The sequence below is a fragment of the Dermacentor andersoni genome, chromosome 4 (genome assembly GCF_023375885.2).
Source record: "Dermacentor andersoni chromosome 4, qqDerAnde1_hic_scaffold, whole genome shotgun sequence".
Classification (NCBI taxonomy): domain Eukaryota; kingdom Metazoa; phylum Arthropoda; class Arachnida; order Ixodida; family Ixodidae; genus Dermacentor; species Dermacentor andersoni.
In genome coordinates, this window is record NC_092817.1 from 193115835 (window position 1) to 193131892 (window position 16058).

The window sequence follows — 16058 nt, forward strand, 5'->3', positions numbered from 1 at the left end:
GCTGGCGGGCCAGGGTGTGGCCGTCGACCTCGGTGACGTTCGAGTGAGGCTCCTTGAACCTGCTGCAGCCACTCACGGCAGTGCCGGGTACTCCATGAAGGATTTCCCTTCAGAGGCAGACCAGCACGGACGAGTTGACTGGCCAACACCAAGGCAGCAACGCTGGCGGATTCGGCGAGAATACCGACTATGATGAAGATCTGACACGCACCGGACTCAGACGATGCGTGGGACGACAAAAGTCCGTAGGAACGCTCCTTTCTGTTAGCGCGCAACCATAGGCGGAGGTTGCCTGACTTTCGCGTAGAAAGGGCCAAGGAGTGACATGGCCGGCAATTGGGACATGTTTAGTCACTGTTAAGTAGGTCGCATTCGTGCTGGTATCTCTTCGTGGTGTCGCAGTTTACATGAGTTTTATTTTGAGTTTGGGGTAACTAAAATCTGTTGGTGTGCTGCTCTGGGTCTCCCCCACCCCGTATCTCGTGGCATCCACACGCCCTCGAGATCGATGACACACGACAACTAACAATATCGACTTAGCAAAATCATTAAAAAGAAAAAAAGTTTAGCAAGAAAAGGACAATACAGGGAGATGATACACCAGATATTATTACCTATATTACATATATCTACAAACAGAACACTCGAAGAAAGAAAGAGATTGCACGCGTTTATTACCAAAAGGAGCGACTTCCGCAGCTTTCAAACGGCAAACCCATGAGCCTGTTGCCCACACTTGTTACGAGTTATAGGCAATAGCACGTTATAATTTATACTTGTTTTCACTAGTGCCAGTTCTAGGTGAAACCAAGGCATGTAGGCAGTACTATGTATACAAACAATGCTCTTCAAAACAATAAATGAGAATAAGGTAGGTGATACAATGTCTTAATTCTAGTGTAGTTTAGAAGCAATAATACCTCTGGTGAAAATAGTAGTACGCATGGTATGTACACAGATCAAATACAGACTGCCTTATAAGTATTAGACCCAAATCTTGTATTATTTCGGTTTCCTAGTAGATTCCAGCCAATATTAAACCTTACATTAAATTTGCATATTGTGCAATAAAAATACTATAGGGGCGTGGTTATATATGAGATGGGGTATTTATTGAGTAATGTATCACGTTATGCAAAAGTTTCACTCGCGCGTGCATTTACAAGTATAGAAAAAACAATCGCGCGATATATTTAATGTGGGTGGTCTTCAGGAGCCCCGAGGCGCCGCCAAAGCGGCGTTCACTTCCTGCCGCTCTTGCGGCCGGCCTGCGGCTGCGCCTCGACGGCGTAGAAGAGGTTCTCCTGGAGCAGCTCTTCGAGCGTGATTCGCCCGGTCTCCGGGAGAAGGAACGTGACGAGGATCGCCCCGCCGAACGTGATGGCGCTGAAGAAGAAGCCCAGTCCGGAGAGGCGCAGCGTGTCGCGCACCTGCTCGAAGAAGGCGGTCACACCGGCGGCGCAAGCCCAGTTGAACGCGGTCACCATGGCGAGCAGGCTGCCGCTGCCGCGACACGGCACCAGCTCGGCGTTCAGCAGCCACACGACGGGGCCCAGGCCCACAGAAAAACCTGCACGACGGGCGCCCCACATGCGCCATCAACCGTTGCTCTCTGCGATGGCGGCGACGTCGGTCGTGGTGGAACGGCACCAAGTGTTGCGTAACAACAGGAGAACGACTCGAGAAACGAACGACAGCCACACAGCGCTCTCTTCCAGCAACCCGTAGAAAGGAAGCGCCGTATGCCTGGTGGTGACTTTATGGTGTACACATCATCCCAATTCATAATAGTGTCTTAGCCCATGCGTTTCAGGGCACATCCTGTGCTATGATAAGGAACTCACACAGACATCCACGTCAGCGCTACGTTTGAGTTCAACTACTGAATGCTGAATTCAATATTTCATTGCCGGCCTAAACTCAGCGGCAAAGTTCAACTGATAAAGAAGACCAGTTTATGCGTTGTTAATGTCCCCAGCAATTTTCATACAGCAAATCTGCTTCCTTATAATAAATGGAACAAATTTATTTTTTAAATACAGCAGACTTGCCCGACCTTGTTAAATCACAACCCAATTTCTAGGAAAGTTGTTTCTTTCAAGCAGTTGCAATAAACAATTCAGTTGCCTCTAATTCAACAACATATATTAAAACACTTCCTACACATGACTCCCTGGTTAAATCACTGCCCATGCATAACGCTTTCGAGTAATTGCGAATTATTGTAGAGAAATCGTAATCAATGAACACATATTATACTTCGCTAGAACATTTTCCACGTTATTGCTCCAGTTTTCATTGAACTAGATCCTAGTGGCATGTATTGTTCCCCCACGGTAGCGGCTTAAATTACGCTCCTTTCGTTAAAACAGGCCTGTAGCGGAGTGGTTGCATGCGTAATTTTCTGCAAAGTCCTCAACTGACCCATATTCTTCGAACCTTTTGCCTCCATATCACCCACAACCTGCTCCATCATCGTGCGAAATATAAAAAGGTGCCTGATTTAGATCACCAAGGACACCGGAAAAATCTACTAGGGAGCTCGACTATAACAGATGAATATAGGAACAAGCCGAAAGTTCAGTAATTATACGCAACGCTCTTATTTAAATCAGAACGTTAAAGCTTCACCATACCCGCCGTGGTTGCTCAGTGGCTATGGTGTTAGGCTGCTGAGCACGAGGTCGCGGGATCGAATCCCGGCCACGGCGGCCGCATTTCGATGAGGGCGAAATGCGAAAACACCCGTGTGCTTAATTTAGGTGCATGTTAAAGAACCCCAGGTGGTCGAAATTTCCGGAGTCCTCCACTACGGCGTGCCTCATAATCAGAAAGTGGTTTTGGCACGTAAAACCCAATAATTTAATTTAAAGCTTCACCACCCATCGCACGTAAGATTCCCCCAATTTTCACCAAACGTGAACTCATTGAGACACAGTTCGTTCATGAAGCGGGGGGAAAGTGAGGGTAAAACGGCCATTCAACGTTTTCGAGCTGTTATTAAAGCAATATTTTGCAAAGACTCTATGTCATTCGGACAAATTTTACTTCGCATGCAGACTTCACATAACATTCTGCCGATTTCTGATAAATCTGACCTTGGTGCCATTTATTTATCTCACAGAGCAGCAGGATAAATTCTACGCCGTTTGTAAAACGCGTTTAACGCCTCCCGAGTGTTTCATTCCGTAACAAATTGGAAAGGCAGTAATTAAGTTTCTGTCTGAACATCCCTCAATGTCCCTTATATTTATCAAATGCGGCCGAGGCGAACGTAGGGTTCTAACCAGAATCGTACGTAACTAATTACACATAGTTATTTACTTGTAATCATTAGATTTCTTGTTTATTTTCTGAATGCTAAATTAAATAAGCTTACTCGGTAACGCGCGCAGACGTTAAGTGAGTTTTTTTTAGTGACTAATTCCATGTTCACTATATTGATGAGGCTAGCTCTAACATGTGACACAGCTTTCAGCGCTTTCAATCTAAGCCACTTCTAAGCATTTCGCGGAAACTACAGTGTACAACGCCTGCGGCAGTACCACGTAGCAGTATCGTGGATGAACACGTTCAGGCAGGCAAGCCCGGCACCGCATTCTCCATTTTAACGCGACAGCATTAGGGGCGCCGTGTCACAGAAAATCCGGTGTCCGCGTCCGGCGCCGGCGTCCCCGCAAGCGAAAATTCTCGTATATATACATAGGTATATGTAAACGCCACGCCTGGCTATATGGCATTTGGTATATGTGGGTTATACAGCCACAAAATTCTATCCCTAAAGCTGCTCATACCTAGCCTTACATTCTTCAGAGGAAGCTTTAGCTCGGGTGCTCCTATCTAAACACACGCAAAAGGAGAATTCGTTTTTCTCGGCAACCACTGCACCAAATTTGGCCAGGTTTGTTGCATTTAAAAGAAAAACTAAAAATATAGTTACTGTTGGTATCAAATTTTTGATTTAGGTCGTCAATTCCTTATGAAAAATTGGCGAAAAGCAAACATTTTCTCAAAGCGAAATTATGAAATTTAATAGTCTGGTAACTCGGCAATGAAAAATGATATCACAATTCTGTGAACTACATATATAGTTCATCTAAAGCGGACAAAATTGATACGTTACACATTATTATAAAAAATTTAATATAAAAATACATCTTCTGCAGAACCTTTGTACACAACGTAAGAAATTCACGTAAGGTATAAAATGACATATTAAGTTTGTCCGCTTTCAATGATATTAACGGGTGCCGATTTCTGAACCGCGATATCTGTTCTTTATGTACAGCTAATAATTTGTAAACTTCGTGCTTCTAATATTTTTCAAATTTGCGAATTTTTGAAAATCCTTTGAACAAAATTCAGTACTTAACTTGAAATTCCGCTTCCGATTGTCATTAGAATTTAGCTTTCTCTCTCAAATGCAACAAATTTCACTAAAATCAGTCCAAGAGTTATCTCAGAAAAACGTTTTTGCATTTTACATGTATTTGAACAGGCAGCGTTGGAGTTGGGCCCGAGCTAAAGCTTCCCCTTAGCAAAATTATTCCTAGAAATTTTGGGAATTAAAGTCCACAAACAAATGTCGTGAGACAAAACGCGGTCAGCGCATGTAGTTTATGTTAAATCGTCTCAGATTGAAATACTGAAAGTGCGATACAATAACAGAAACCTGGAAATAATGTAATTTTGTTGGCACGGCTGTGCCCTACCTCCGGGATCGGTCCACGCAAGAGGCCGCGTTTCTACCGGAAAGGTCACCTTCGCGCACAGCGTTAGCCACCAGCATTCCCCGGTAAACATTATGGTTACATAAGCTCCAGTTGCCAGGTTCCGTGAGAAGCAGCCAGGGATCTTTGAATGATATCGCGTTCCACTCTTAAACGCGATCCTTGAGCGTTCTCCGCATTTTGATGCGGAACTAGCGCCACCACATCAGAACGCTGATACCTGTTTAGTCAATGCTCTTTTTTCGTTGACGTTGACGTTCCTGCACTTTGTTCGGATTATTTAGCAGTCCAGTGCTCGAACGTTCTAACATTACGCTATCCTTCAAAGCGAATTTTCAGCTGTGTGGAAGCAAAATCTTTTTCGTTCCGGTTCAAGCGAAAATAGCTCAGTCGCGGCTCAACTACGAAGCGAAACGATAGCAATTAAATGTAGCTTTAGGCGGTTTACGTCCGTTAGTGTAACCTGATAATATTTACTAGAAAATGGCATCAATTTATTTTGTACAGGAGTTTGACGCTGCTCCTCAGCTGTACGGAAAGGCGCAAGAAAATGCGTGCATGCTCCTCCTCAGGCTCAAGTTGGGAAAAATAAAATCAGGTTGTCGATGCGCACCACGGCTGCTTAGCTGCTTTGGCGTTGCGCGGCTAAGCACGAAGTCGCGGGATCATATCGCGGCTGCGGTGGCCGCATTTAGATGGGGTTGAAATGGAAAAAAAAAGATGCGGCAGAACCCATGTTACGATGACTATTGACGGGAATGCATTGACATTCAGTGAATATAGCGTCACAGCGTATTTCCACCGTCGAAACCAGTTACGTATAGAGCGTGTACTGCCGCGGGGCTCAACTTTCGAGAAAACGCGAAGCCATCTACCACCGCCACCACGAAGCTTGTGCGTGGCCTCCGAAAGGCACGGCGCACCGATGTATACGAACGCTGAGAAACGCCTCACTTGGAAACGGGCCTCCTTTCTCGCGCTTGTTTCTAGAAACGCTGCGCCATCTAGTCGAACTGCCGAGAAGTTTGCGTGTGGCCTTCGAGATCAGAAGTGTAGCACGCCGGTGCCTGCGAACACTGAGAATTGTTCGCTCGCTTTGCGCACACTTAGCGGCACATAGTCAGTAGCTCTAGTCGGCGAGAGGGTCATTGAAGAACGGTAAACAGCCAGAGAACTGATGACGCAGCTCCCTACAGCGTTTTGCATGAAACGCGTGCATTGAAATGCGGAACATACCCAGTGCATTTATTGCGCAGCCTGGTATTTCGTCAGGCTGCTGTACTTGATATGAATTCGATTCCGCTCAGCATAGGGGAAATTCAAGGGATATTTTCACGATCCAAGTTAGCATCAAAGAGGTTTATTGAAGACCGTTACAGACAGAGCAGCAGTCTCAAGAGCTCCAAGTGGGCTTCGAAGATTTTCTTCGAACAGCGGTGCCTAGCGAGTCCCGCGTATTGCACTGACTCATGACGGCATAAGGGAGGCTTGTTGAAGAACAGCACGTATGTACACATTGCCACACAGTCAGCGACCCAGGATGGTCAGTGGTTGGTTTCGAATTCTGTTAACGTAGCAGAGCGACCCATTCGACCGCGAACTACCCGGTGACCCAGATAGACAGGAAAACGTAGAGTAGAGCAACATGAAGAACCCCCGATACAGCTTTCTGTTGCTGGAGACGTGCTACATGAAAGCGTTTTGCTGAGCGTGAACGAAGCCCGCGAATACACGCAAAGTGGCTCGAGCGGCCAGTCGCGCGGCAATTTTGCGTGTATTGGCGGGCATCTTTCAAGCCAAGCGTGCGTTTTTGATTTCCGAAGCGTAGAATAATGCGCGAGTGTCTAATATTATAGCAACTGAAATGTTAAGCAATTATTATGATGTACTTAATAACTGTCGACTTAGGCCCAGTAATCTCATAGAAAATACATCCCATGTACAAAGATCTCACTGCCAGGTCTCGCCACTTACTTGTTTCTGAGACTTTCTTTGTGTGCTAGATCAGTGTGCTAGATTATTACTATAAATTATGGTCATTTCATTTCTATCAAAGTCTCACAACACATTCTCGACAGTTGTCAGTCCCTGTACGTGTGTGCCGAATTGTAAGTTTTGTATTTGCTGTCGCGCCCAGTGTTGTTGCGCAGAAAAGCGGGCACGCGCGCTCTGCGCATTGACGTCACAGTCGGAGTGGCGGCAGCCAACGATGGAGGAGCGACATGTTTACACCCTCAAGGGTGTAAACATTATTTATAGCGTAGTTATGAGGGATCCATTTCACGGAAGTATTTTTGAAACTCCTTTAAGAGTGCTAGAGACGTCATAGCCTCAGTTCAAATTTCAGATTGTGCGCGAAAAAAAAAGGTTGTTGTAAAAGCAGTCGCACTTCCGCAATTTGGAAGTGTTATTATGCCTCACACATATATCTAAGTGAAAACGAAAAATATTCGGGGTCGGTTTTGCGACTGTGCTCATATGAACCTACCCAGCTCGCTCACCCGGTGAAGTGGTGTCATCGCGCTTCCCGACTAGGCTGGCGCCTCGTTGATGTACACGGGGAGCATTTCAGATAGCAGATGTAATAAGATATCGACGCCAGGAATAGGCTTCCCCTGTCAGTCTTAGATAACTTGCTGTACGCGCTTGCGCGTGCTTGCTGCCTGAACGCAGTGTAGTAGGAATACGAATGCAGGAGCCCTGAACACTGAAACTGAACTCATTTCGTGGCTAAAAAAAGACAAGAAAGACACAATCTGAGTCACTATTTCTTACTCAAACAAAAATAATGAGTTGAGAATTTAATATGAGTGATTTCTTACTTCATTATTTTAACGAGAACTATCGTTTGGATGACAATACACGGGTCTTTAAAAAATAGGCTCAGTTTTCTCACTTAAAAATAAAATAATCCCGCATGTTTACGCAGTACTAGGTTTAACAGTCCTGGGTGGGTGTATCTATAAAGTTATTATGACAGTCGGCGATGTGTATTTTTAAACGTCTCTAAAATGTTCCAATTTACGGTACTTTTTGCGATTTTGACATTTGGAATGTTATGACAAAACCGTATAAGAGGTGTCGTTCCATACTTTTCTTTACTTTGCTACTAACCTTTTCAAGATTTCTTAGAAATATGTTTCGGCTTCAAGGCGTTAGCTGAAGATTGCTCCAAGAAAATGCCCTGATTTCGAGGTCCGCGCGGAGGCTGTCGGTCCGAAACCAAAGTGTGGCAATTTTTCATAAACGTACCTTTGGTGAGGTAAATTTAGCTTCCCCTGGGCCAATATTACTAGTGGTGTAGATTTACTGAAAAACATTTTGGGGGGTACAATCAGTTAAATTCAGAGGGATAGTTCTTCGAAGTTGTAATATCTGCAACTCGTTAAAATGCCCTTTTCCACCTTTAGTGAAATAAGATTTCTTTTTCGAAAATTCGTGCAAGGTTTGGCAAAACGTAGGTTCATTCCTTTCTATAGAGTCATTCTCCCGAGTCATGTGAAAATTTCACTGAAAAATAAATATAGTCAGCACCCACCTTAGTCTGTCCGCATCTGAACACACCCAGCATACAAGAATTTAATGACCAATCGCTTGCTCTCTAGTTCACGTGCTACGTGTTGCCTGTGGTTAATAATATTGATATACTTGTCCCACCTTCGAAATTGAATGGCTTTGGCTAACACTCCCTCCCACTAAATTTGATGCAGAGGTTGGAAACAAACAAGTGCGCGGAGATTTATAAATACTGCAAAGAAGAAAATAGGCCAGAGAATCTGCATGATATCACACAGGGCCGGATCTCTTGCTGTTTGAGGCCTGATCTGCTACCTGAGGACAAAAACACCGGAGCCAATGTTCTCAACAAGTTGAGGCATGTGCCTGCTGCAGCAAAAATCAGGAAACGACTCAGCTCATCGTAAAAAATCCTCACCCATAAATAACGGTAGGGCACGCCCAATTTCCATAAGCGCTGGGATTCAAAGCGGATGGGAGCATTAACTGGCCACTGGTCGAGATAAGCAAGGAGACGTTTAGAGTGCCAGTGGAAAAAAAGCAGGGGAAAGATCGATAGAGCCGGGGTTGTTACAGGTATAGGTAACTGTACAATATAGAGACATAGGATTAAGTAAACGCAGAAAAGATGAAGGAATGATCGGTAGCAACATACGTAATAAATACGGGTTAGTTTAGGCAGGCTGGGTGACTATTTGTCGCCGCCCTTCTTGAAGCGAACGCCGGTAGGAATCGCCATGATCATCGGAGCTGATCATCTACAGATGCACAAACACCATCGAATTTGGACGAGACAGGCCAAGGTGGTAGATTAGTCAGTTAAGCAGCGCGCGCGTTAGCCCGTACTGATAACAATGGCTATGGAATTGCACTACTCAGCTTGAAGACGCGGGTTCAATCCCTGCAGCGGCAGCTGCATTTCGATGTGGACCCCTCTGCGGGAACGAGCACATCTCGCTTAAAATCTTCGAAAAAAAAGATTTTACAGTTGTCGCTGAACTTTTCGGGCTAAAATTTAGTAGAATTATGGCATTTTGACGTCTACTTCGTTCCATTAAACACTTGCAAGATTTACTTGTATGGTTCTTAAGACAAAAAAACAAAGTTGCGTTCTTTTATAGGGATTCAAGCTGCTACCAATACGACGCTAGCATAAATTTGTGTCGCTGCCATTTGCAGCAGAAGAAAGCAGCCGTTCAAGGATGGTTGCCGCATGTTCCAAGGGGCAGCGCGCGGCAACGCAGCGACCTACCCGGAATGGCTGCTTTCTGCAGCTCTCTACAACGAGGATTCAATAATTATTTCTAAAGCTTCTGATTATGCCACAAACGATAAAAATTTCGCCACATATTATATTGAATATGTCATACCAAATGTAAACTCCGTGTGACATAGGGAATTGTCGCGATACTGGAAAACATAGCCGATAACGGCCATATAACGCGTTGCGGTACATTCTGAAGAAACTAACCACAAATATTATATATATAGTCATATTATGAGAAGCCAACAAGCACTGACACCAAGGACAACATAGGGGAAATTACTTGTGCTTAATAAATGGAACGTAGAAGGGATAAGTTATTGGAAATTAAAGTGGATGAAAAAACAACGTTCTCGTGACGCCTGCGGCAACAAGGACGTTCCGCGTCCGCCGCCAAGGTCCGTGAGTGGCGGCGCTGGCTAACACTCCCAGGGTTCTACTAGTACACATAAATACCCAAGAAAGTGGATGGGAAAACAGCGCCGCGGTAGCTCAATTGGTAGAGCATCGCACGCGAAATGCGAAGGTTGTGGGTTCGGTTCCCACCTGCGGCAACTTGTTTTTTCATCCACTTTAATTTCCAATAACTTATCCTTTCTACATTCCATTTATTAAGCACAAGTAATTTGCCCTATGTTGTCCTTGGTGTCAGTGCTTGTTGGCTTCTCATAATATGACTAATAAAAATCGTGCCCCTCGGTTAACCCCCTTTCTTCTCGTTTATTTATACATGTATACATATATATATATATATATATATATATATATATATATATATATATATATATATATATGCGACTGTCACCTTATACATACACACATATCACCACCTCCAACTTACACTCCGGGCTCTGGGAGTTTACAACTCCTTTCCGTAACTTCGCGAGGCACATCTTACAGGCCAATACACCCGACTTAGCTCAACCCAACATGGAGCTCGTCTGTTGGAGTGTCGGAGTATCGCACACCCGACCCATCTAGGCACCACAGATCGGGTACCGGAAGCATGGAGGCAAATACTACATCTGCGACCCCCACCGCGTAACTTGGACACTGACTCCCACGAAGGCCAATGAAAGGCCCGAGTGAAAGACTTGGCGCACAAATATCGGTCTAAACGAGGAGCCTTCTATGTGGATGCGGCCGCACCGTCACCAGACGGGATTACACGGCGGCTGTCATTCACCAGGATGCTCACGTCAAAGGAATTTCCTTCAGAGCCCCAAACTCATCAGGGGCGGAAGAGGTAGCAGTTGCTCTAGTAGCCTCCAATCCCAGATCCAATATGGTTATCACAGGCTCACACAAGGCCTATTCTCAATAGATGGTCGGGCAGGTGGCACTTCTCACCTGCGAAATTCTGAAAAATGCCGAAAAAGTGACTATCACATCCAGGCCAAACACGCAATCTGGCCTCCAGGACAACAGGGTTTCAAGGCTAATGAGACTGCGCACGCCACGGACAGAACGCTTACCTCCCGGAACTCGGCAAACATGAAGCTACTCCTGAACTTCAGAGAAATTCTATTCCATTATCGAGAGCGGAGTCGGCTCTACCAGGAGCCTGCGAAAGTTTGAGTGAAGCAGATGAGTAAACCCTTCGAAGGCTTCAGACCAATGCGTTGCTCTGCCCCGCAACAATTCGTTTCTGGGACTCTAAATCCAACTGGAAGTGCTCCAACTGTGGGGAGACCTCAGACGTATTTCACATGGAGTCGGCATCTACCCAAAACCCCTCTCTCGCACCTTCCGCATCCCCCACACGAGAGGCGTGGGAGACCGCTCTCGGCGACTTCTCTGGACTGGAAGCCCAAAGGGCCCTAGTCCAAAGGGTGAGAGCGGCGGCAGAGTCTTGCGGTGTCCTGGACACGTATAAGGAAAACATATCCCCTGGACGCCGAGGGGGGGGGGGGGGGGGCAGCGCTGCGCGCCTGTTGGTCCTCGCCGCTGCCCACTTACGCTAGCATGGCGGAACCCAGGACCGCGGCCTCCTACGTTGCCTCCGAGATTTAAGTTTGTTTACGCTCCGACGATGGGCTGCCACCACGGTGAACGCGGTGCGGCAGTGGAGACTGATGCCCATTTGGTGATAGGAGTACTCATCACTTTCATTGTGGTGGATCCGAGGCACATGAAGCAACTTGAAAAGTTTCAAGGAACACCTGTGCAACGTTGCGCAAGGGTTGTGTGCAGGCCTTTGACAACGCCGCGCCGATCCGTTTTTAACGACGCTGAAAAAGCAATCACGTGGAACGGGGACACGCGCCACATCGAAAAGGAAGAAGGCGGCGGTGGCGGCATGATCATGGAGCCATGAAATAGGCGATTCCTTAGCAGGATCTTCTTTAGCAGGTCCGGCGATGTCTGTGCTGCCGGCAACTGTGCACATCACTGCAGCAAGATATAAGCAGTTTTCTTTGACCGAAGACAAAAAAAACCTGTCATTAGCAAACTCTACAGCTTTCATGCATCTAAATTCTTCTTCGAACCGACTTCTTGGTGTCCTAACCGGCAATTCGAAGCATCATTTACGAGGAGGCTGCGTTGCCGTATTGCAGCACCTAATTTTTATTGCACAGATGTGGTCTGGCGGTTTCCCCTTTGTGCTACCTTTGCACTGAGTCGGAATCCATCGATAATTTTCTTATTATCGCGTCGGCGGTCTTCTAATCATTGAAAATGATGTCTAGAAATTCCGCTTCGTAATCTATTACTGCCTTTGAGCAGTACTATTCTACTCTCCCTTGGAGCAACGGTATTACGATACGGCCAAAGGAACGTTTGCCTAGCCATGTTCAATTTCGTATGTGACACCAGAAGACTGCCTTATTAATATTTCTCAGTTTTCATATTTGATTTACTTGTACTTCACTTTAGAAAATTCAAAAAGTAAGAACACAAATTCTCAGGTAATATTACTATTAACATCATTATTCAAAATTCAACTTGCTCATGTTTCAGTATATCTTTTACTTTGTGTATTCCAGTAATGAGTTCTTGTTACTACTCCTTTCAAGGCAAGGCTGACTACCATATTACACACTACTTTATCTCATTTATTATTAGTTTATTTCTCATATTAGTGAATTAACTTATTTTCTTTTTTTCTGTTATTTATTTATTAACTAATTTACTTTATTTTTCAATTATATTACCACCCGATTCGTGGCCTATCCCCCGTAGTGGGTTTGTGCCATTAATAGTGGCTTCATCATCATCATCATCATGACTATACGTTGAGGCCACAGCAATAAGGATGGCAGGGTAAGTTTTTGTTGCAGTTCAAAGTGCATATTTCCGAGAACGCTAGCCCGATCAGGTAAGACTTAACGCCGCATACGTTACGCGCAGCGCGCACTTGTCCAAACATATCGACGCAGCACAGTCACTGAGTGCATGCCACGCGGAATGAGAAACGCGCATATATTTGCAGATGTACGACCATAAGCCTTCAAAGGATGCCTCAAACCATAAGCACTTTCCCGCTGCCATGCGTGCGGCTTAGATCTGACCCCCCCTTCTCCGTGGGATACGATTTTCTTATACCCGCTATGCGTGAAGGAAAGCCCGTGGCCAACACGTGATTCTCTCGTCTCTTAGCGGAATAAAGCGTAGACTAAGGGAAAAACGCTACTAAAACCCCGAGCTTGCTACAATTCGAAGCATTCAGTGTATTGCAGCGAAGCGAGTGAGAATTTTCGCGCCTACGCAGTGTAAGCAACGCGGTATTATAAAAATTGTAAACTTCACTTGTACAGGCTTCTAGCCTATCTCAGGTAGCCTACCTGAGGCCTCCGCGCTGAAGCATAGTGTGTGTTGCAGTGAAGCGAAGAGTGAATTTGCGCGCGTACTAAGTGTAACAAACATGTTATAAAAACTGGAAACCGCACTGGGCTACGGTTGTAGTCTCTATTAGTATCTCAGATTCGCACCTGAGGACTCCGGCCGCCGTTATTATTTTTCTTTTCGCTTGCTATACAATTTCACCGCAGTACATGCATATATTGTGGAGAAGATTTTAAAACGCATTCACCATCATGAAATGCGTATAACCCTCCCTGACCCCTAAAAAAACAAGAAACATACCTAATAGATCACAAATGACGGAAAGAAGCGTCCATGAAATGGAAACGAGAATAGGAGCGTAGTCATCAGAAATCATCCCTGATCTTGTATATATACGAACATGTCTTGGTTTTATTGGCATTGTTTAGACAATTTTTTGAACCAATGCTTATTCAAACACACCATATCATGTGAAAAAGTGCAGAGGATTCTATAATACCTTGCGGCTACGAGCACAAGCGGAAATGCTTGACCCACATGTGGTGTGCTAACATGAGACCTCAGAGAAACCACCTAACAAAACAAAGCAAGTGGAGAGGTTATCCACTTGATGGTAGCATATTGTTTCTACACTTGGTACTAAACACAGAGATCACTCAAGTAGCCTAGAAGAAACAGTGTACTGACCGGGAAGCACTTCTTAATTTGATCTTAATTCTAAAGACATGCTGAACTAAGCTTGAATTCATTGTACGTGCGTGCAGAAGTGCGGTAAATGGAAATGCGTTCATCCAAACGTATAACGTTGCAGAGAGTTGTCCTTATGAGCAACAGTAGACTTGCATGTTGTTATTGTGCCATCAAGCCTACTTCACGATTTAGAGTATAGAAGACCTATAAAAAGACGTACGAAAAGAAACGCATTTCATGCTGGTGAACGTGCTTTAAAAAAGTTTCTCCACAATACTTATACGTACTGTGGTGACATTGTATAGCAAGGGAGAATAAAAATAAAACTGGCGGTCAAAGGTTTCAGGTGCGCACATGAAATAATAATAAAGACTAGAACCATGGCACCGTGGGGTTTCAATTTTTATACCAAATTCTCTCACCGCTTCACTGCGACAAACTGTATGCGTCAGCGCCGAAGCCTCAGGTGAGCACCCGAGATCATAGTAAAGGCTAGATGCATGGCCGAATTAGCCTTAGAGTTTTTATAATAACGCGCTGTTTACATTGCGTATGCACGCAAATTCTCACTCGCCTCACTGCAATACCTTGAATGCTTCCCCGCAAACGCTGTTGTGATGCAGTGAAGCTATCAAAAATCGCCGTTTTTTTATAATTGAGGAATCGTAGCAAAAGCATGGTGTTTTAGTACAGTTTTCCCTTTGGTCTACGCTTTATTCCAATAAGAGACGAGAGAATTACGTGTTGGCCACGGGCTTTCCTTCACGCATATCGGGTATAAAAAATCATATCCCACGGAGATTGGGGGGGGGAGACGGGGGGGGGGGGGGTCAGAGCTAAGCTGCACGCGCGGCAGCAGGAAAGTGCTTAAGGTTTGAAACATGCGTTGGAGGCTTGTGGACGCACACTGCAAATATAGGCGCGCTTCTCATTCCACGTGGCATGCACTCATTTACTCCGTGTAGCGTCGAAATATTATGGACAAGTGCGCGCTCCGCGTAACTTATGCGGCGTTAAGTCTTATCGTGCTAGCGTTCTCGGAAATATGCACTCTGAACTGTAACAAAACACTTACCGTGTCGTCGTTATTGCTGTGGCCTCAACACCTGGCTCCTTGATCTTGCCGTCGCCGTCTACTTCCTTTTCGATGTGTTTCATGTCCACGTTCCGCAGGCATTCTTTTCCAGTGTCGTTGAAAACGGAGCGGCGCGGCTTTCGGCAGCGAGGCGTGGCGTTGTCTAAGCCCTGCGCACAACCCTTGCGCAACGTTGCACAGGCATTTCTTGAAACATTTCAGGTTGCTTCACGTGCTTCGGATACACCACAATGCAAGTGATGCGTGCTCCTATCGCCAAATGGGGAACAGAGCCCAGTAATGTAACACGTTCACCGCGGTGGCAGCCCAGCGTCAGAGCGTAAACAAACTTAAATCTAGTAGGCAACGTCGCGGGCCGCGGCCTTGGGTTCCACCATGCAAGCGGAAGTGGCCTGCGGCGAGAGCCAATAGGCGCGCAGCTCTGGGCCCCCGGTGCCTAGCGGATATGTTTTTGTTTATATGCCTCTCGGACGACAGCCGAGCATCAGGGGCTACCAGCAGCGGCCCCAAAACCTCTCTTTATTTTGAACAAAGTTTGTTTCTCCTGCTCCCCTTCGTGCATAGCATTCGCCGGTAGCGTTTTCCGGTTCAGACTACGGTTACATAAGGAGCCGTTGCCGGGAAGCGTGAGAAGCACTTAGAAAAGTGTGAATACTAGCGCGTTCCACTCTTAAAGGGTCCCTCACCAAGTCTCGCCATCTTGAGCTGACGAGCGCAGAGCACACATTGCGCGATAACTATCGTGTCTGCAAAGTAGTACATTCCTACGCACAGCGGAAAGATTAAATTTCAAACCGAACACCGTTTTTTTCTTCGCCTCGCGGCCGCCGCGCTCCAAGACGGACGGTGACGTAGTCGTGCCCCTGCGCCTACGTAATCGTGTCCGCAGTGTGGCGTCGCACGTGGTTACACGTGACTTCGAGAGTTATTTACGACAACATCGGTTATCTCTGCGAACTGTTCCTTGAGTTGACGA

General features: G+C 45.7%; 1 protein-coding gene across 1 annotated transcript in view; it reads right to left on the reverse strand.

Annotated features, from left to right (window-relative positions):
* Positions 1 to 491: 491 nt before the first annotated feature.
* Positions 492 to 16058, reverse strand: part of LOC126531865 (facilitated trehalose transporter Tret1-like) — a 59534-nt gene continuing 43967 nt past the window's right edge. The window contains exon 6 of the mRNA XM_055070436.1: positions 492 to 1570. Within this exon, the coding sequence (XP_054926411.1) occupies positions 1242 to 1570 (329 nt within the window). The 3' untranslated portion in view covers positions 492 to 1241. The remainder of the gene's footprint in view (positions 1571 to 16058) is intronic.